The sequence below is a fragment of the Zootoca vivipara genome, chromosome 1 (assembly GCF_965207765.1).
Source record: "Zootoca vivipara chromosome 1, rZooViv2.hap1.1, whole genome shotgun sequence".
Classification (NCBI taxonomy): domain Eukaryota; kingdom Metazoa; phylum Chordata; class Lepidosauria; order Squamata; family Lacertidae; genus Zootoca; species Zootoca vivipara.
In genome coordinates this window covers 65,552,202-65,575,045 of record NC_142582.1, presented here as the reverse complement: position 1 = coordinate 65,575,045, position 22,844 = coordinate 65,552,202, and the positions used below count along the sequence as shown (strand labels likewise).

The 22,844-nt window shown below is 42.9% G+C and overlaps 1 protein-coding gene and 1 pseudogene across 2 annotated transcripts in view; both read left to right on the top strand.

Annotated features, from left to right (window-relative positions):
* PDE3B (phosphodiesterase 3B) overlaps nucleotides 1-22,844 on the top strand; it is a 65,078-nt gene that overhangs the window by 16,324 nt on the left and 25,910 nt on the right. Inside the window, exons 2-5 of the mRNA XM_035128201.3 lie at nucleotides 10,566-10,616; nucleotides 15,646-15,894; nucleotides 16,552-16,691; nucleotides 20,212-20,318. Of these exons, the coding sequence (XP_034984092.3) occupies nucleotides 10,566-10,616; nucleotides 15,646-15,894; nucleotides 16,552-16,691; nucleotides 20,212-20,318 (547 nt within the window). The remainder of the gene's footprint in view (nucleotides 1-10,565; nucleotides 10,617-15,645; nucleotides 15,895-16,551; nucleotides 16,692-20,211; nucleotides 20,319-22,844) is intronic.
* LOC118087317 (glyceraldehyde-3-phosphate dehydrogenase pseudogene) lies at nucleotides 380-3,195 on the top strand (annotated as a pseudogene). The gene has a single exon (XR_015949179.1). The product of XR_015949179.1 is annotated as a glyceraldehyde-3-phosphate dehydrogenase pseudogene (transcript).

Genomic DNA, 22,844 nt, shown 5'->3' with positions numbered 1-22,844 from the left:
GCTGTGGAGACTGCTTGAAATTTTCAATTCCAGGGGAAATTAACATGTTTGATTTTTTTTTCTGTATTGGTGGACTACTAGTCAATGCCACTTCTGCATTGACACATGGAGTAAGTGATGCAGGCTCCCAAGTGTTGTGGTTTTAACATTCAGAGCCCTATCATCCATAGTAATTTATCTGTAGCCATTAGCTGCAGTAGTTAAATGGAACCTCCAGGTTCAGAAAAATACTGCTTCTCAATATCAATTGTTGGGTGTAGTGGGAAGGGCTACTATTTTGTGTCTTGCTTGTAGGCTTTCTGGCCCTGTTAGAAACTAGATGCTGGACTTGATAGACCTGTGGTCTGATTCAGCAGGGTTCTTGTGATGTCCCATAAAGCAAAGTGTTTAGATGAACAGCTCAGAATAAATGTGTTTTAAAATTGTCTAGAAAATATCTACGTTTAAATTAATAGGTACAGGTATACAAGGTATTGAATCTATGCATGACTTACTTTTCTAACAAAGCAAATGGAACAAAATACACCCCCCCCAAAAAAGTGACTGTTTTATAAATCCATCTATTGAAATTATTAAACATTGTCAAAGCCAGTGCATTTTTTCTGGTAGACCTCTCCAGAATTTTGTCCCGGCATCTTTGCCGAGGCACCTCTTTTTCCCTATTCTGAAGCTTACTTTTACACTCAGGATGCTATTGTTAACCAGCAAGGTGGACCTTGTGGTGGGTGCATCCTTTGCCCCAGGGAGGAGCTTTTCTAAACTGGGGGTGGGGTTCCTAAAGTAGTGTGTGTGAGATTGATTGAGAGAGGTATGCATGTGTGATTTGTGTAAGAGAAGGAGAGATGTATTTGTGGTATGTGTGTAATGGAGGGAGGGTGATATCTATATGTTGTCTCTGGATGTTAGAGAAAAGGAAGTATGTATGCTTTCTAAGTTTCTAATTTTATTTAATTACTAGCTGGCCTGGCCACACATTGCTGTGGTTCTTTACCTGTGATTCCCCCCATTCTGTCCGGAGACATGACTTATCCTACCACCTCCTCCCCTCACCCCCTGGTTCATCCATGTGACTGGCCCCACTATGTCCCGACCCATGAGCTATCGAGTCCCCTTCTCCCCCCACCCCTCCGGCAAATCCCTGTGACTGGCCCCACCCTGTCGTGACTCATGAGCTATCGAGCCCCCTCCTTCCCCCACCCCTCCGGCACATCCTTGTGACTGGCCCCACCCTGTCCTGACTCATGAGCTATAAAGCCCCCTCCTCCCCCACCCCCCCGTCTGAGCCCTCTGTTGTCTCCGGGGAGTGTTGGCCCCTCCCCCGGTATCTTCCTACATTGGCCCCCACCCTTGGAGAAGGAACTGTCAGTTTCTGGGTTCTATTTCCCAGTATTTACTTTTGTCTGTTGTCCCCTTCTCCCTGTATCTCCATACGTTGCCTACTGTGCACGCATCGTGATCATTTATATATATACTGTACAGTGGAACCTCGGTTTATGAACACCTCGGTTTACGAATTTTCGGTTTACGAACGCCACGGACCCATATGGAACGGATTAATTCACTTTCCATTACTTTCAATGGGAAAGTTCACTCCAGTTTATGAACACTTCCGGAACCAATTACACCCATGCTTCGGGTTAAGTACGCTTCAGGTTGAGTACTCCGCGGACCTGTCTGGAACAAATTAATCCACTTTCCATTACTTTCAATGGGAAAGTTTGCTTCAGTTCATGAACGCTTCAGTTTAAGTACTCCACGGACCGTCTGGAACAGATTAATCCACTTTCCATTACTTTCAATGGGAAAGTTCGCTTTAGTTTATGAACGCTTCAGTTTATGAACAGACTTCCGGAACCAATTATGTTCATAAACCGAGGTACCACTGTATAGATTAATTTTTTTTGAAATAAGAACATGAGGCTCACCTCCTCACTGCACTGCGGAGCTGAGTTAGGTCAGGGACCCCTCGGGATCACAATTTCCAGAGTTGAAAATGGTGAAAATCGGAGTTAACGGATTTGGCCGCATTGGCCGTCTGGTCTGCAGGGCTTCATTTAACTCTGGAAAAGTTGAGGTTTTGGCCATCAACGACCCTTTCATTGATCTGAACTACATGGTCTACATGTTCAAGTATGACTCCACTCATGGCCGTTTCCATGGTGAAGTGAAGGCTGAAAATGGGAAACTTGTGATCAATGGACATGCCATCACTGTCTTCCAGGAGCGTGACCCTGCCAACATAAAGTGGGGCGATGCTGGTGCACAATATGTTGTTGAATCCACTGGTGTTTTCACCACCATTGAGAAGGCCAGCGCTCACTTGAAGGGTGGTGCCAAGCGTGTTGTAATCTCCGCCCCATCAGCGGATGCTCCCATGTTTGTGATGGGTGTCAATCATCAGAAGTATGATAACTCTCTGAAAATCGTCAGCAATGCTTCTTGCACCACCAACTGCCTGGCACCCCTGGCCAAGGTCATCAATGACAACTACGGCATTGTGGAAGGCCTTATGACCACAGTCCATGCCATCACAGCCACACAGAAGACTGTGGATGGTCCCTCTGGGAAACTCTGGCGAGATGGCAGAGGAGCTGCTCAGAACATCATCCCAGCATCCACAGGTGCGGCGAAGGCTGTTGGCAAGGTCATCCCTGAGCTGAATGGAAAACTCACAAGGATGGCTTTCCGCGTCCCAACTCCCAATGTTTCTGTCGTGGACTTAACATGCCGCTTGGAGAAACCGGCCAAGTATGATGACATTAAGAAGGTTGTGAAGGCAGCTGCCGATGGCCCTATGAAGGGTATCCTGGGATACACTGAGGACCAGGTTGTCTCCTGTGGCTTCAATGGTGATACCCACTCTTCCATCTTTGATGCTGCTGCTGGCATTGCTCTCAACGACCACTTTGTGAAGCTGGTCTCCTGGTACGACAATGAATATGGATACAGCAACCGCGTGGTAGACTTGTTGGTTCACATGGCATCAAAGGAGTAAAGGCAGAGTTCCATTTCTTATTTTCTTACAACTCGGCTCTGTATCTTGCAGTAAGAGGCCTTCTCTTGTTCCACCTGCCTCTGAGGAAGTGGAGAGGCTGGAAGAAACTTGACTGTTTCAGTAACATCTCCCCTCTCAATAAAGTCATCACTGTCTCAAAAAAAAAAGAAGAGGAAGAAGAAAAAAGAGAAAAAAAGAAATGAGAACATGAGAAGCAGAAAATACTATTTTATTTTTGGGGTTGTCATTTATTTTGGTGGGTATTGTATGATTTGAGCGTTGTTGTGTGTTTTGTGGTTTGTTTGTTTGTTTGCTTGCTTTGGTTATTTGGATTTTCTAATTTTGGAGTAGGTGTTTTGAATGTAGGATGTGGTGTTGGTTTGAGGGCTTAAACTGGGAAGAGAAAGTGCATGGTTGTTGTTGTTTTTTAAAGACGCAGAGGCTGGCAATCAGTCATAGTATAAAGCAGGCATCCTCAAACTGCGGCCCTCCAGATGTTTTGGCCTACAACTCCCATGATCCCTAGCCGAAGGTTGGGGATGCCTGGTATAAAGCCTAGGCTAAAAGGAGCATGACTGCCCTTACTTAAAATGGCCACCGTAGCCTCGCATGCGACACAACGCCCGCTAAATCAAAAAGCAAAAACCCCTCACCGTGCCCCGAAGTGCGTGTTAGGGGAAATGATGAACGACTGCCTAATGCTGCCAGGCGTTTATTAATGCAGCCGGAGAGGCTTTGGGCTTGGGCTTTGGAGGTGGAATGGCCGTTTTGGCGGTTGGCCTATTCAGTTTTCCCTGTCCCAACCCACCCCCCACTGCTTTGGCTGACTCAGGGTCCTCCCCCCCCATGGCTATGTGTCCCCCCTCCCTTTGTTGTGCCTCATCCCTGTGCCCCCCCCCATTGTGAAAGGCCCTATTCTGTTTGTTTTTCCCTGCTTGGCAATGCTGCGGCCTATTGAAAAAGCTGGGCCTTGTTGCTGCAAAAGGACTGTTTTCAGTTGGTTGCTGTGGAATTTTGTGATGTCATCAGGCAGCGCAGCTGCTGGAGTCTTCAGACCTTCTGCTGGTGATGTCTAATTTGGGCGCCACTTTTTGTGTTTAATTATTTTAGGTGTGAAAGGTGTGTTTTTTTGATAATTTTTTAATGCCAGATCCCTCCCTGATGGGCAAGGTACGTTCTGCCCAAATTTGTTTCAATTTGGTTCAGCGGTTATGGAGAAAGGCTGTTTCATCCGCGTGCGCAATGCCTACATTTTTATATATGCATATAGATTTTATAGATTTTTATATATGCATATAGATTTAATCAATTTTCTTGAGACTTCCCTTCAGCTGTTATTTTTATAAGTGTTATTTCTAGAAGAACAGTCTTTTTATCTATCTCCAGTTCATTTTTGTTTACAGAGTCTCTTCAGATAGTGTCATACCAGTAATATCCAGATCCTGTCTGGAGCCCCAGACCTAAAATGTTTGCTTATTTTAGGTATTGTTGGATGATTTATTAATGCTTTTTTGGATATACTGTTGTATATGAGCCAGACTGGCTTCTTTCCCAGACTGCACCATTTGCATCTCTTTTGCCTAGATGACCTGCTTCTATTAAAAATTAAAAACTTCTGTAAACATAAACTTTACTACTGTTTCTGCAATTCCCTTTGAAAAGAATTTTGAATCTGCATTTTATTAATGATAGTGACAGAATCACTTAACATACACTTAGTTACATTTAGAACCCATTCAGGAGCTGTAATCTGTATGCTTTCCTGCTTCTGAGCACTAGGAGGCAGCCTTTTCTGTAGAAATTCCAAAATCCTTACTGAAGCAATATCTCCTTTATTAGGCCAACCAAAATGCTACAAAATGGAATGTAAGCTTTTGAGTTCCCAGAACTCTTTATCAAGCTAGACGGTAAAATGTGCAGAGGGAAGGAAGCCATCCATCCTTGCCTACAACTGTCTGGTAGATGGAATGTGGGAGGAGTTAGATGTTCAAGTGATCCTCTTTCACCTGTTTAGCAAGTTTCTGATTGCAAACAAGCCTCCAGAGAAGGAGAAAAACAAAAAGGCTGATCCTTCATTTCTGCAAAAATAAAGGTTTTCCTTACAGTCCCCCCCCCAAAAAATTTTTTCCTGTCTACACAATGCATGAATATATTTACTGTTTCTAAAATCCATCATAGACACATTTGAGCTTATTTCCTCTATCTCAGGGTAACTTTATCTGAAAAAAAATGCTACTTCTTTGCTATGGATTCCCATCCTTTTGTTTCTAGAACAAATGGAAGTACCAGTTCACCAGGCAGCCTTACATGATCCATCCATCCTAATAATATTGTAAGGGTGTAAATTTTGATAAAAGGGGTAAAATAAGGTGAGCTCGTTCTTCACTATAAAATTTGCAAAATAAAAGGATATGAGTGACAGATTCTACCTTGTTAGACATGCAGGGGCAAAGGCGCTCATGAATTGGTACCCGCATAAATTTGCCGTACAGCACAGCTGAGGGCATTGCCTCAAAACGAGCTCTGGAAAAGGCCCATCTATAGGCTCCGTTAGTAATGTTTGATAAGTAAGGGGCAGCTGCAAAATTATGCCACGATTTTAGACATCTATAATTCTCCGGGAGGAAGGCATCTTCTTGTTGTAATTCAACATCGTGAAGTCTCTGAGTAATGATTATTTTTGCCTTGTTCAAAGTTCCATTAAAAAGATCTTCAGGATTTAGGCCAATTTGTTTGATCTTATTAGTTATTTGCGTAAGCCAGGGTGGATAGGGAACTGCGGCCAGGAAGTGAGGTAACATTCCCTTTGGATTGTAATGAATTTTCAACCAGAGGGCTATTGCTTGCTCCCAGACTTTTAATTCCACTCTGGGAAGTCCTGCCTCTTGCCTTAACACTGCATTAGGTGTACACTTTGGGGTACCAAATAGCGATCTTAAAATTTTTGTACTGTTTCAAGGGCCTTAAGATTGGCAGAAAGTCCAATTTGAGAGCCGTACAAGAGTTGGGCTAAAGATTTTTCCTGAAAAACTTTAGGGCCATAGGAAGGAAGCCGGCGCCTTTCCTTCTGAATAATCTAAGGATGGCATTTGCACTTCTTCCTGCTGAAGTAGCTGATGCGGTCTGGTGTGTTGAAAATTTGGCATTATAAGAGAAGGTTATGCCTAAGTATTGGAAGATCTTAGTTTGTTCTATGGCGTTTCCCTTCATACTCCAATTGTCTTTCTTGAAAGAGCGGTCGAAATGAACAATTTTAGTTTTAGCAAAGTTAATTGTTAACAATTCAGTGTTACATTGGTCGCTAAACTTCCCTAAGGCTTGTTTCAAACCAACTTTCGTTTGAGAAGAAGAACAGCGTCTTCCACATACATTAGAATTGGTACTTTTCTACCACTGGAAAACACGGGAGGGGGGAGGTGAGTATCGATTTCATGACCATGCTGGCCACATGACCAGGAAAAACTGTCTGCGGAGCGGACAAACACCTGCTCCCTCAGCCTGTAAAGCGAGATGAGTGCCGCAACACCAGAGTTGTTCGCGACTGGACTTAACTGTCAGGGGTCCCTTTACCTTTACTGCTAAAAAGAGGCATTCCAGGACCTTAGAGTGAGAAATTCATCTACCTCTTGGGCAGAGCTCCAGAGATACCACCACACTTGGGATAGAGCTCTGCTCTCTGCCCAGCTCAGCCTCCTTTGCAGTACCACATAAGAAGTAGGCATTTAGGCTTATCTTTTATTTTAAGGAAGTTTATAATGTAATTGTTATTGTGGTCCCTTTTATCTCCCAGACCATTTTATATTCTTAAATTGTAACCCTGTTGAGGAAAGAGGGCAGGATTCAACTAACAAGTTCTGTCAAGTGTTTGCATTTGTGCAGAGTTTGCCTCCCAGTGCCCCCCCCCCAAAAAATGGATCTGGGAGAGTCCCCATTATTTGTGGTTGCTGCTAGTAACCCCAAGTAATCTAGCACACATGGAAGAACTGACAGAGGGTTGAGGTCTCATCTCTGACATTTCACTGATCTATAGAGTGCTGCAACTTCTCACTTGTACCGGGTGCCTTTGATAATGAAGTTTACTGATGTCAGAGAGATGTCCTCAAATGGGTTGTAGCATCCTCTAGCAATGGAAGGCAAAATCACTGGTCAACATTAAGTTCCACTGGCTCTCCATAACACACTTTCTTTCCACCCTTTCTCCTTAGGGAAAAAGGTTCCAATGTTAGCTTGATGGCTTAAAGCCTGTATTTCATTCATCTACGCATGTTTGCATTTTACTCCGCCTATTAGTATTTCATCTCACTCAGTTAGGTTAGCAGCAGCCTCGGCATCTATTCTTTAAATGTTCTGCTGTAAGACTTTTGCAGGGCTGCTACGTGAAGTGGATTGGATCTTAATGCCTCTGGTACGGATTCCAACAAACAATAATGGTAACAAGGGACCTTGCTTTTATTTATTTACTAGTTGGCCCTGGCATGCATTGCTGTCCATTAGTCTGTCAAATGGAGGGTAATAGCCCCCTTTCAGATCCCCTGAGTATCAGAGTCCCCCTGTTTTACAGGTGTTACGTTTAAACAGGGGTATCCCTGTGAGTCCCCCCACCTTGTTCCGATCCATTCGTTATCCCGTCCCCTCTTCCCCCCACCCCTCAGGTCATCCCTGTGATTGGGGTCATCCTGTAGTGAACCATGAGGTATTCGGACCCCACCCACCCCCAGGTAAACCCCCACTCCATTCGGTTGGTGTGGGTGATCTATATCATTCTCCCCAGGGGTGTCCGATGGATAAGGTCTCCCGTCTCCTCCTCTCCCAGGTCTGCAGGTCCTCCTTGTGATTCTCCTCCCCGTGTTGAGGTGTGAAGTATTCCGTTCCCTCTCCCTCTGAGTCATTCCCGGTTCCCCCCACACACACCATCTCCAGTGGTTTCATGTATCATGTCCTCCCCTCCCCTCATTCCCCGCTTGCCTTTGAGTGACCGTGTGTCGACAGTTGTGTCGTCGGGCCGTGGGGGTTTCGGCGACGATGTTGGGGTAGTGTGTTTCCCGAGGTGGGTGTGGTGGGGGAGGGGAGAGCCCTCTGTTCTGAGGCCTGTGATGGTGACTCTGACGGTTGGAAATGGCGTCCTGGTGAGGTTTGCGGTGGAGTTTGGGTGGGGGTGTGGTCAGTTGTATCCACCCCGGAGATGCAGATTTTTTGGAATAATTCCCAGCTTCCCCGGGTATCTGAGTGGTGGGTTCCAAAATTTGCCCAAAACGGTGTTTTTTCGACACAGGTATGGCATCTGACCACGGAAAGGGTATGGTGTCACTCTCATAGTGGCAAGTGAGGTTGTGGCCAAAGCTGAGGAGTATTGGTCCAGTGGTTTTTGTGACCATTCATGTGGAACAAACAGGGTCAGTCTACATTTATATATATATAGATTTTATTTTATTTTATTTATTAGAATTATATACCACCCTTCATCAAAATATCTCAGGGCTTTGTTCCCATGTAATCTTCATTGGCATGAAGTCAATATTATTAATTTGTATGAAGGAGGTAGAAGCAGCAAAAAAATTGCTGAATGGCATGCAACATTGCTGGACCTATTTGTATCTTGCTCAGTATCTAACAAAAAATAAATAAATGCTTTCCATACAGTCAAAGGCAGTCTCTTGGACTTGCCGATCAGAAGGTTGGCAGTTCGAATCCGCACAATGGGGTGAGCTCCTGTTGCTCTGTCCCAGCTCCTGCCTACATAGCAGTTCAAAAGCACACCAATGCAAATAGATGAATAGGTGGTGGGAAGGTCACGGTGTTCCATTGCGCCAGAAGTGCTTTAGTCATGCTGAACACATGACCCAGAAAGCTGTCTGGACAAACGCTGGCTCCCTCGGCCTGAAAGCGAGATGAGCACCGCAACCCCATAGTCGCCTTTGCCTGGACTTAACCGTCTAGGGAGGTCCTTTACTAATTTTACAACAGTGAATAATACTCAGTACTGTGCATTGAATCTGCAATTTTCCTCTGCTGCTCTGCATTAAAAAATGCTTTTCTTAAGATTTTAGATTTGAGTGCCACCTTGTGGAATGTTGTAAAATGTTAAAAGAATATTTCTGAACACATCCTTGAGCCTTACTAATTGAAACCCATCCAACATAACAGGACTAGAGAGTGCTCTGGGCACCTCTCAAGATTCATCTGCTGTAACAGTGGAGTCAGGGTCCCAGTGGATGCAAGCAATTTGATTCTCACAAAGCTTTGCAAACAAGTCACAGGGAGCTACCATCTGTTCTGTCATCTCCTTCAGGCCAGACTATAAAAGGTTCCACAATACCTGGAAAAGCTCTGTTGGACAACTCAAATGAGAATGCATTGGAGGCAGCAAAGTATGCGTTATTTGCTGCCTTCACTGCCACCAGATAGGCTTGGTGATGAGCCCTCACCAGTGTTCAGTTGCATTCAACTAGAGTTTTCCTTCATTTGAATTTGAGCCATCTCTCAACTTGTCTAGGCTAAATCATAGTGGAGGGACTTGTACCTACAGTGAGATATATTCTCTTCTCCTGGCTAGTGATTATTAGTACTAAGTATTTTTTAAAAATCTAAGTGTACCAATGTTGACATTTTTGTGAACAATTTATACTGTAATTTTTAATATAGTTTTGAATTTTAAGTAATTAAGTATTATATGAAATCAAATAATCCATGCAGCAGAAGTTTGAAAGGAGCTGTGTGGGTCGATTTAGATAGTTTTCCTTTCTCTGAAGTAGGTTTGAGGAAGACATTCTGGATTGTTTCCTTCTGTACTGTATGGGCAAATAGATGAGGGAACTTTATGAGCACAGTGCTTGGATTCTCTTCCCAGGGCTGCCAGATGCAGGGGATTTCCCTCCCTCCTGCAGCAGCTTCTTGGAAGTGTCCTAAGGTAATTGCCTCTTGCTAAATTGGGGCCTGTATCTTTTGGTGGGTTTTTCAGTAAGAAGTATCTTAATTATAGCTATAATTTGTATTCTAATACTTGAAAGCTTGGTTTGGCACATTAAATAGGGAAATTCACAAGAAGAGGAATACAGTGGTGCCCCGCTTAACGAATGCCCTGCTTAACGAAATTTCCGCTTGACGAAATGTTTTTTCTAGCAGAGGTTGCCTCGCTAGACAAATTCGTTTTACGAAAAATTCGTCTAGCGAATCGCGGTTTCCCATAGGAATGCATTGGAATTCAATTAATGCGTTCCTATGGGCAAAAAAATTTCAATGCATTCCTATGGGATTCGCTAGACGAATTTTTCGTTATAAGAAAAGACCCGTGGAACGAATTAAATTCGTCTAGCGAGGCACCACTGTAATAATAATACTGCTACTACCACATAATTAAGTTTCAATAACTGTGCTAAGCAGACTTAAGTGCATTACGTACAGTTCCTTTTTCACTTGGTTATGCTTATTGGAGTGTAACTACAGCAACTGAATGCTATACTGTTAATCTAGTCATTTTGAAATAAATAATAGATAGATACAGTAGTAACAAGTTTTTTATTTGCAAAATATTTATTGTTTGTTTTTAACTTCCTGTTTTCTTGTCTTACAGATGATCCTTTGGGACTGGGACTTAAAGCAGTGGTATAAACCTCATTATCAGGTTAGTATATCTAAATATAACCAGTATATGATATTGCACAATCAGGTCTTTGGGTAGCATACCTCCACCCTCGCCTCTCTTCCCCCTCATGTGTTCCAATTAATCAATAACTTCCTGGATTGAGCAAGCCATAGTTTACTGCTCTATCCAAACCAGAAAACTGTGGAGTAGTGATTCTCTAAACAGTGATTTTACACTGACTTTCAAAAGTCTCACATTGGTTCTTAGGTGTAGCTGGAGCCTCTAAACTAAACTGCTATAGTTCCTGCACTTTCTCTGGCAAGGCTGCTTGAACTGCATCTCTGAATTTGCTCTGCATTCTCATTTTATCTGTTCTCACCTCTGCTATTTCATGTAGAAACATTTCAACTTGTGATTTATTTATGTCAACTCTTCCAGGCACTCATCCTCATAAAACTCTCTTATCTCTTTCATCTGTTATTATTCTTCCAAGTACTTTGACTGTTACTGTCTCTCTCTCTTCCAGAATGTGTAGACATTTCTGACAATCCAGAAAATGTGTTGGTCCTTCCCTTTTTCACCCAGGCCCAGCATCCAGCCTCAAAGATCTAAGTTGTTAGAGACTGGAAGCTGGCAGTTGCACTTGGAATCCATTAGCTATCTCTCCTAGAGGTTACCAGAACATAGACAACAGAAGCAAGGCTGTTCCAGTCCAGATAAGCGTGCAGCTAGGTGTGCAGCTGATGAAAGGTACCAGTACTCCATGCCACTGAGGCCACTCAAGCCTCAAGAGACAATAATGGATACAGAAGCACCCCTAAGCTTTGTACTTGCTCCTTCAGAGGGAGTGTAAACCCATCCAGAGCAAACATGAATCTGGAATGGGAGAAGTTATAATCTCCCCTAGGATTACCAGATGCATAAGAGAACAGGGTTCCTACATCTCTAATTGCTGAACAGGATTTCAGGAGGTGCAGCTTTTCATTAAAACAGCATAGATTTGCATTCAAATAAAAAGAGCAGGAGAGTTCTTTTGTCATATACTTGCCCAAGCAATAAGCAGGTAGGCTGTATTTTAAGTAGGCGCAGAAGATCCATGCCAAAAACAGTAGTTTTGACTCAGAAATCAAAGTCTCTTTTCTAACTTGGCAGAAGAGTAGAGCTTCTGCAAATTGTACTAAAGGCCTCTGACACAGGACTTGGCTGTCTGTTGTAGGAAACTTGGCCATGAAATAGATGTGATGGCACAAACTGATTTAGAAATGGTTATTTGTATATGATATATAGCCAGATAAGTCTGGGCTTCCCAGGGCAGGTCTGGGTTTGTCCTGGCCTATCTCAGCTTCACGATCTGTCCTTCCAGTGAGCACTCAGGGCTGATATCCATTCTTAAGGAAATCAGCCCTGAGTGCTCCCTGGAAGGACAGATCGTGAAGCTGAGGCTCCAATACTTTGGCCACCTCATGAGAAGAGAAGAATCCTTGGAAAAGACCTTGATGTTGGGAAAGATGGAGGGCACTAGGAGAAGGGGACGGCAGAGGACAAGATGGTTGGACAGTGGTCTCGAAGCTACGAACATGAGTTTGACCAAACTGCGGGAGGCAGTGCAAGACAGGAGTGCCTGGCGTGCTATGGTCCCTGGGGTCATGAAGAGTCGTACACGACTAAACGACTAAACAACAACAACATCTACATTCAGTGTCTGGTGTGAGATGGTAATGCTCCCTTGCCTCTCACAACATTTGACGCTGGTGGGCTTTTCATCTGTCCGATAGAAATATTACATTTAACTCACAAGGTTTAATGTACTAGGAATAAAATACATTAAGTTATAGGAGTTATTACACTCCCCTCACCCAGGACCACATCTCTGATCCAATAAATTGTCTCTAACCCCGTGTGTGTGTGTGTGTGTGTGTGTGTGTGTGTGTGTGTGTGTTTGTGTGTGTTGGGAGATCCACTCACATATCTCTGGTGTGTTATTTTACTTTCCCCCCACTTCAAACACAAAGATGGGAGTGAATATTTATAGACTATAGGCCCAGAATAATGTAAACTTACTTTTTAATTAGTCCCTAATTCCAGGGTTTGGTCACAAACTTTGATTTAAATTTGAGACCTGATGCACAGTTGAAATAAGAACTGTCATCCCACTTTCATAAGACAGGACATTAAGGTGATGTACGTAGGCCAGCTGTTTCAGAATAATAATTGTGTAATGTTTAAAATGTTTAAAGAGGCAGAACTAGTACTGTACTAAGATTTAAAAGAAAAATCAATCTGTATCTTTCATTTTCCCCAGAAGCAACCGTCAAGGCAATCATTAGTTTGTAGTTTCAGGATCATGTAGGGATGCACATAGACAGGCCTACAATGGGCATAATCGTACATTAGAAAAAGGGAATATTGAGTCCTATCTGCATCTTCTCCATCCAGGAGAACATAATGAACAACAAAAGGAATATAGAGAGTTGGAGAGCCTTAGACCAGGCTAGCAAATAATCATTCATCTGGGAGCCTGGGGTGAATGAAAATTCCCTCCGGGCAACCAGCCAGACAACTCATTTTTGTGAACACTCCCCTTCTTAGAAGGGGAAGAGAGAGGATCCCAATATACATCCTTCAGAGTACAGTAGAACTTTACTTAAAATAATTTCATTCCCCCTACCCTGGTATAGAGCATGGGGTAGATTCTCTCCCCCTCCCTGGAATAGGAGGAAGGACAACCCAGAACAAATGTTGAAATTCCCTCTTCTTGCATCCATCTGTCTTGATGTGGTCTAAAGGAAAGCAGAGCAAGACATTTGGAAATAGCTTGGCTGCAGGAATTGCTTGAATGGGGTGTACAATGCGCCATCCAACCGTCTTAAGGACTCTGAATTTGGGCAGGGTTTACTCCTTAGCCATTTCTTCCAAAGTGTCCCACAAGGCAGCAGAGGTTTAGGATCAGAGTTTTCCTATTCCTAAATGGGCTTTCTTCCCAGGTTGACAGGTCTTATCTGCCCCTCTCTTCCACTACAGCACATGCAGAAACTGTCTTTTTGACCATTGGACCCACTATTGGTCTTGCCCACTCAATCTGCTGGAGCCTGTCTTTACATGTAGGGAAGCCCCTATCTCACTGAGGGTTTGAGAACCATCATCTCCCCTCACCTGGTTTAGCTGCCAGTCAAAGCCATTTCCTGGGGTGTGGCTGCTTTTGCATGCTGGCAGGTTTTAGGAGCCACAGGTGAGAGCTGAGTGCAGAGTGGGGACTAAAGGTGGACAAACTATCCCAGAAGGAATAATGTGTCCCCCTCCAGAGGTACTACCCCTCCCCTAATACCTGATGCACCCCAATTCCCTCTTTTACACAAAAGAGGAGCCCTGCTCTGGGTTTTGTCTCTGGCTACCCTAGCTATTTGTGGCTTTCCCCTATTTATTCTGGAAAGGAGATGATCTGTGCTCTGCTATCTTGAAGGTTGGCTGGATTTGAGTGTGTTTTTCTGACTTTAGCCTCCTGTGGTGCGGATTAGGTTGGAGAAGAGATGAGAAAGAATGCAAATCAAGCTAGCCACTCTGTGTTTGCTATACTAGCTGTTTCCTCCCTATATTCTGTCCCTCAAACCAACTCAGTCATAGCATTTAGATAGGATGAGCCTTCCCCTCCAGAAAGTGAAACCACTATGTACTCTACCTTCTACATAGAGCCCGGCTTTAAAATGGCTGTTTTTGAAAGGCTACGTGGTGGGGCTGCCTCTCTTCTACCTCTTTCTTTTTCAGAAATAAGGAGGAAACACTTCTGTGTTCTACACTTCTGAAAGCTGTACTCTAGGCTTGATGGACTTTCTAGAGAGACAGTTGTGCTTGGCTTGCCTCCTCCTGTTCTTTCTCTTTCCCTCTCCCTCTGTAATGCAGTTTTGCAATTTTGCACAAGAGAGACACTGTGGAAGCATCAGGCTTGGGCTCTTTCTTCCTCCTATACATAAAGACTCAGTTTGAAAAGGCGAATGAGGGACTCCAAGTAGAACTGCACAAACCAGTGCTAGAGGTAGTACCACCTTGTCACAGACTGGTTGGACGCAGAGGGAAGAACCAGTTGGGGAGCCCCCAAGGAAAGAAGGCTCAGAGCCTGGGGCCTGGTGATTTCATTTAGCACAGTACCCAAGTATCATTGTCATGGGCTGGTTGGATGCAGAGAAATGATGAGAGGAACCAGCTAGGGAACCACCCAGGGAAGAAAGCTCAGAGTTTGGGGACAATGATAAGTCATCAGAGTGAGAAAGGGAGAAGCCTGGGAAGGGGAGGTGTCAGAAGCTGTAAAGGTAATAGTGAGCAGAGGGAGTCTGTGGCAGAGAGCAGTCCAGAATCAGAGGTAGAAGCTGAAGCAGGAGAGGAGGGAGGCCAAGAGGCAAGAGCAGCTAGTGTAGAGGGACAGGTGCCTCCCTGTCCTACTGAGACAAGCTCTCCGCCCCCCCCCCCCAGCTCTCCCAAGAACCAGGAGAAGCATGAAGAGGGCGGAGGAGAAGTTAGCCTTACACAGGCACAGTCTCAGAGGGAGGTGTAAAACTTTACTGCTTATTACAATGCAATGAAAAAAAGAAACAGTAAGATTTCCCCACATAGTGAGTAGCAGTGCATATAGCATATTGGGGTTAAGTATCTTGTTTTCCCAGGTATAAAATATTGTACTTTGTTCAGAAAATATGGTATTATTTCAACAAAGAACAGCAGGAGATTTGCTAACTCTTTTAAGTAATAAGCCTACATGTAGGAAATTCACCTTTTCTTCAGTCTATGTGTGGAGAAAGGAATAAATGGTACAATTTGAAATTATTTTTCTGCTAAATTGTAAATAAATGACCTTACATCAAATGGTCTGTATTAATTAATTTAATATTACAGAATACTTAGATGAGCATTGTTTGTGGATATCTGTGTATCTAAAAATCCATTCAGTTTAATGTATTATGTTTGTGCATCTTACTGAAATCCATATCTCAATTTCTTTTAATATTTTGATAAATTGACCATACAATAACAAAAGCCTTTTGTTGTTGATAGCTAACAGCATGTCTCTCTGTTTTAGAATGTTTGCAGTGGAACTGGAGTTGATTTTTCTGTACTAAATGAGACTCGCAACATGATGGCTGACCTTCTGAATGATCCAGTCCTTCCTCCACATGTGATTTCTTCCCTCCGAAACATCAATAGCTTGATAAGCGCTTTTGCAGGCTCATGCAGGCCAAAGGCTAACATGTTTACCTCCTTTCCGGGCTTTTATACCTGTCCAGAAATGGAAGACTCATCTGAAAGAGGGGACCGTAAACTGCATAAGGTCAATATATATATCAGAATACCTCTAAGTGCAATTTCCCCCATATGTGGTAGTTTTCCTATTCTTCTAGTGTAAATTATAGTTAATTCTATTCAAACTGACAAATTTCTATTCCTTTTAGATGCTGGGTTAAAAAAACAAACCGTATTTTTCTGTCTATAAGATGCCCCCTATTTTTGGGGACTCCAATTTAAGAAAATGGGGGGGGGAAGTCTATCTGTATAAGACACCCCCAAATTTTGGACATTATTTTTTAGGGGGGAAACCTAGTCTTATACATGGAAAAATACAGTAATTTATTGAGACACTGAACAATATTATGTATCCTTCCAGCTCAACCAATCAGTATCAGAGGCTTTGCTACCAAAAGTTCATTATACTATAGAATTATTATTGCGAACCGTTCCTTTAGGGAACAGGGTAGCAATGCAAATGGGACAAAAGAGCTAGACATTTATCCAGGATTCAACTATATATTTTTCTATATAGCTGTTTAAAGTTAAATCAGTTCAGCCATTTATAATATAGCTTAATACACTTGATTTAAACTGAGCAATACTTAAATTTAGTAAAAGTGTATATTACCACGGAAGTGAAGAAGACAGCTGTGAACCTGTTTTATCAGAATAATGTAAACTTTATCAACTTGTTCAACAGGGGCTAAACAGCCGAAATAGCTTACCAACACCACAGTTAAGGCGGAGTTCAGGAACTTTGGTCTCACTGCCCATGGAACCATCTTCTAGGTGGGAACGCAATAATGGTAAAAGATTGCATCATGAGTATAATTCTTCAAGGTAAATATCTTATCACTATAGAATTCACAGTATTATGAAGTATTTCTTAAGTACTGAAATTAAAAGTTGAGTTGGGTTTGGAAGAAGGACAGACGATGTTTTTCATATAAAATATTTTGAATTGAATTGAATTAATTTTGCATAAGTGCTGCAATCAAATGTTTAAAACTAATAAAGTATGCTTGTATAGCTTTGTTCATCCAGGATATTTGAAGTATGGCACTTGGATATGCAGTTAATATTTGATGGCAACCACTAATTCTGAACTTAAAGTTTTAAAGGAAATTACGATGAAAGATAAATCGTAACATTCTGTATAGGCACCATTTATGAGATAGTGAAAGAAGATCCATCCATCCATCTCTCTCTTGGGCTGAAACATAGGAAAATACAGTAATATAACAGGAGTGGCTGACAATAACACACTGCTCTACTTTTGTTTTGCTCTTGAAAGTCTTATGGTGCAGTAATCATCACAGATTTATTGGTTTTCTGCTTGTTTTGAATTGTAGTTAGTAACTAGATCAGTTTTTACACTTTTCCCAAATATTACAACAGATAATAATTTGTTCCTAACCTTGAGATCCATATATACTGTATAGGAGAAGTTCTTTTCTCTGCACTGGCAAAGAAAGTAGGAGGTTGGAGCACTGCAGTGCTTGATAACAGTCTTCCTGCCTCCTGTAAAGCTAAAAATGCACCACTTTTATGAGCTATCATATGAAGATTAAAAACTGTTCCACTGACCTTGTTTGGTATCTCATCCCAGTCTCAAGACAAAGAGAACATTCAGAATCTAGACTCCTGTAGCTACCTTTATAATTTGTGCAGCTTGCCTGCGAATCTAGCTGTGGCCAGCTGTAGCAGATAGGCTATATTCCCCAACGCTGCTGGTGGTTTGTGCAAAATGTAGCCATTTATAGTACAGTCAAACCTTGGATCCTGAACGCCTCTGTTTTTGAATGTTTCGGCTCCCAAACACCGAAAACCCGGAAGTAAATGCTCCAGTTTTCAAAGGTTTTTTGGAAGCCGAACATCTGATGCGGCTTCCGCTTGAGTGCAGAAAGCTCCTGCAACCAATCAGAAGCCGCACTTCGGTTGTCTAACATTTTGGAAGCCGAAAGGGCTTCTGGAACGGATTTTGTTCGACAACCGAGGTTTGACTGTAGTTATACGATGGGACAACTGCTGTTTCAGAGATGTTAGTCCTGGAAGAGAGTTTGGGAAATGATGGCAGATTCAGGGACTCAACACATTCAGGAAAGAAGAAACAAGCCTGGCTGCTGCAAGTAGGTAGGCAGCAGTGAGAGATCATAGCTACATGCACTCCAGCTCCATTACTCTACTCCAGGGGTCAGCAAACTTTTTCAGCAGGGGGACGGTCCACTGTCCCTCAGACCTTGTGGGGGCCCAGACTATTATTTGGGGGGGGGGGGATGAACAAATTCCTATGCCCCACAAATAACCCAGAGATGCATTTTGAATAAAAGGACACATTCTTCTCATGTAAAAAAATGCTGATTCCCGGACCGTCTGCGGGCCGGATTTAGAAGGCGATTGGGCCGTATCCGCCCCTGGGCCTTAGAAAGACAGCTGCCTGCAAGACCTTTGGTAGAGAATTGCTGTATTCCCACTATTTTGTCCTTGGGAGAGAAGATGTTGAAATGCTGAGGATATGTGCCATGTTTGTCCTACCAGTTAGGGCAGATTTTGACAGATCTTAGGAGGAAATTAAAGCTGTCATTTATTTCTGGGTTTTTTCTTCTCCATTGCTAGAACCTGATATTGTCTCCAGAACATAAGATGGTCTAGTTTCTAAGGCCCATTTGTTCATTTTAGGGAGCATGTCCCTCCAGTGCCAGACTCTGCATATTATTTAGTGAAAGCAATAAATTAAACCAGTTTTAAATTTTCCAGTTACATAAGAGACAACATATGACTCATTATAAACAAGTAATTGATAGTATATATCTTTTATCCTAAGTAAACTTAAACCCTCACACTTCATGACAAGATTTTTCACAACGTGTTACCTGTTTTATTATTTTACAGGTAGATGATCAAGGGGCTAACCAGTAGACCGTTAAGATGCAGATACCATTAAAATATGTTGGCAGGCCTGTTCAATGGTTTAAGCTTTTTAAAGAACCAATCATTTCTGTGATCATTCTGTATTGTTTTTATGTGGTTTTTGTTGTTGTTGTTTGTTTTTTGCACTTACAAATTTTGTTCTACACCACCCTGCTATTTTATATGAGGGATGGTCTGTAAATATTTTTATAAATAAAAAAATAAGGGAAGGAAATTGCTGTTTGAGGTTTATGCAAAATGTATTTTAAAATTGCTTTCTCCACCCAGAAAATAAAATAGCAGGCTCTGAATGCTTTCTGAATTAGACAGCATGTATATTAAATATTGTGCTGTGTATGTATCTTCAAGCTTTCAAACAGCAGATGGCATGCTTTAGCAACATAAGTGTCAGTTTATAGTCAGTTATCAAAGGTGAAAAGTACTGAGCATAGAACGTAAAAGAGTATTTCCTTAATGCTATGTAGCATTACATTTGAATAAATCAGCAATAGCATTGATCAATACCTATTCACCTATTTAGATCTTGCTAAATATGCTTTGGAATGACCTATTCAGAATTTTCAACTGAAAGAACAACTTTCTAAACCCTGGTTGGCACTGGAGGGGCTTGATGGAGTGCCACAGCCAGCACCACATCCACATCAGCACTGCTGGCGTTGGCCAGGGAGGGGTGAAATGGGAGGGGAAATATAGCCCTTTACTGGGTTTGGCCTGTTGCCATCATGTAGGTAGCAGGGCTGACTCAGGATCCAGTGGATGCTGTGCCAGCCCTGTCCCCAAAGTGTTCCATCTTGGGGGTTTCCACTGAGTACTCTTAATGACATTTCTGTTCCATCTAAACTCCTTCCAAAACAGTAGATCAGGCGTTTGGACTGTTCTGCCCATTTCTTTTCTGAAAGAGTGCTACTGCGGATTAAAAGAAGCTTCTTTAGTAGGAGGAAGCTGATGCAAATACATTAATGTCACATTTCACATTTTTCTGGGATGAGCTGCTAAAAGTGGCATTAAGTTCTGGTGTTGCTCATGTTAAATCCTTCAGATAAAACTTTATTCTAGTTGGAGCATCCTGTGAGCAGAGTATCACTCCTGGTGACTCTGGAGAGCTGGATGACAATGTCTTCAGTGTATCTCACATTTCAGGTTTATGTGATTGCCATCTTAGATACTTGGCAATCTTTCTGTTCAAAATTTTAACTGTTTTTAAAGAAGACTCATGCAAGTTAAGATAACTAATTTTTGAAGGCTTCCTCTTAATTTTAAGTGCTCTTTATTATAGCCGTTGATTCTGTACCTGCATCTAGAGATCCTTGTGCACATGGTGCATTTAACTCAAATTTTGCTTTGATTGTTTATATTTTAATTAGAAGATTAAAATACGTGTACCTACCTTTTATTGAGTATAATAATACTTTTTTCTGTTTTCAATTAGCCAAGGATCTTATCCAAATGGGCCTTTCAACATGAACCTGTTGACAATACCAAAACAAAGATCATCTTCAGTGACCCTGACTCATAATACAAGCTCCAGACGAGCTGGTAAGATTAAAACATATTACTACTTTATAATCCTATATAATAAAGTCCAAGTGTCTCTGCGTCCAGTCCCTGTGTTCCTGGGTTTGCGCTACTGCGCATGTGCCCCACGGACAGCTGTTGGGACTTGGAACACAGAGACACTTGGACGACGACGCAGCCACGACGCCCCCCGCGGCCGCTGCGCCACCCGACGATGACAAGGACGAGCCCAGTCCAGCTCCCGCCACCGCGGCCCCAGAGCCCAATGCCGCCATCTTGGGCCGCCGCCGCCTCCTCCTCACAACCCTCCCTGGCCCGTGAGAGGAGCGGCTTTACTTGCGTTTCCGGTGCGTCCCGTGGCCGAGTTCACATGTGTTCTAGCGCCTGTTGGCCCGTGAGACGAGCCGCGGAGCCGCGGCTTCCCTCCCTCTCTGCGCTCGGCCGCGGGGCACGACAGGAGAGCGAGTTCGTTTACTTGCATTCCCGGCGCGCCCTGCGGCCGAGCGCAGAGAGGGAGGGAAGGCCGCGGCCCCGCCGCTCCTCTCACATATGTTCTAGCGCCCGTTTATTTAACGGGCTCAATGACACTAGTTATTTATATTTTATGATAGATAATTTGTTGAAGTGTCTCTGGAGTAATACGATTTTTTAAAAATAACAGCACTATATATCTCACATAAGATTATTTCATTTTGTTAAGATTTTCATAAGCATGCTATCATTAAGCATCTATCTAGTTGCTTGTTCATATATGATAGTGCATGTTTTACAAATGACTTGGAAACACTGGATATTATCATCTATACTAACAGCAAACTCATAATATTATAAACCACCCTGTGATCCTTGGATGAAGAGTGGTATAGAAATTTAATAAATAAATATCAATAATGTAGATAAAATTATCCAAGTGCCCATTCTTGTGTAGCCAAAATGTCACTGCTCATGAACAAGAGAGAGGTATCAGCATGCTTGGTGAAACCCCAAGGTTTGCAGAAGTATGCAAAAAACCGTGAATGGGAAAACAGCCCCCCAATAGCAAAGTTAGGAATTAGCAGTCAACATGGAATGCTTGACAAGGCCTTTGACAAGGTGCCCCATGATATTCTTGTAAAGAAGCTGGTAAAATGTGGGCTAGACAATGCTACCATTCAGTGGATTTGTAACTGGCTTACTGACCGAACCCAAAGGGTGCTCATCAATGGCTCCTCCTCATCCTGGAGAGTAGTGACTAGTGGGGTGCCACAGGGTTCTGTCTTGGGCCCAGTCTTATTCAACATCTTTATCAATGACTTGGATGATGGGCTTGAGGGCATCCTGAGCAAGTTTGCAGACGACACCAAATTGGGAGGGGTGGCTAATACCCCAGAGGACAGGATCACACTTCAAAATGACCTTAACAGATTAGACAATTGGGCCAAAGCAAACAAGATGAATTTTAACAAGGAGAAATGTAAAGTACTACACTTGGGCAAAAAAAATGAAAGGCACAAATACAGGATGGGTGACACCTGGCTTGAGAGCAGTACATGTGAAAAGGACCTAAGAGTCTTGGTAGACCACAGACTTGACATGAGTCAGCAGTGTGATGCAGCAGCTAAGAAAGCCAATGCAATTCTGGGCTGCATCAATAGGAGTATAGCATCTAGATCTAGGGAAGTAATAGTACCACTGTATTCTGCTCTGGTCAGACCTCACCTGGAGTACTGTGTCCAGTTCTGGGCACCACAGTTCAAGAAGGATACTGACAAGCTGGAACGTGTCCAGAAGAGGGCAACCAAAATGGTCAAAGGCCTGGAAACGATGCCTTATGAGGAACGGCTTAGGGAGCTGGGTATGTTTAGCCTGGAGAAGAGAAGGTTAAGGGGTGATATGATAGCCATGTTCAAATATATGAAAGGATGTCATATGGAGGAGGGAGAAAGGTTGTTTTCTGCTGCTCCAGAGAAGCGGACACGGAGCAATGGATTCAAACTTCAAGAAAGAAGATTCCACCTAAACATTAGGAAGAACTTCCTGACAGTAAGAGCTGTTCGGCAGTGGAATTTGCTACCAAGGAGTGTGGTGGAGTCTCCTTCTTTGGAGGTCTTTAAGCAGAGGCTTGACAGGCATATGTCAAGAATGCTTTGATGGTGTTTCCTGCTTGGCAGCGGGTTGGACTGGATGGCCCTTGTGGTCTCTTCCAACTCTATGATTCTATGATTCTATGATTATGTTGGGAAGGTGAGAGGGCAGAACATTGGATGAGAGGAGGGAGTAGAATGGAGTACTAGAGAATAGAGCATGGCCGATTGGCTGGAACTCTGAACAAGAAGACTTCACACTGCAACATTTTGTTGAAGGTCTCACTTGTATAATATCTGTCCTGCATATTACAAATAATGACAGTTATCCAAAAAACTTGTATTACCAGTTGCATACCAGTTGCATACCAGGCTGGAGTAGCAAGCTGCTACAAATCTATAGAGCAGCTAAAGTTGAAATGCTGCTTACCGTTCTGGTCACCACACCTCAAAAATTATATTGTAGAGCTGGAAAAGATGCAGA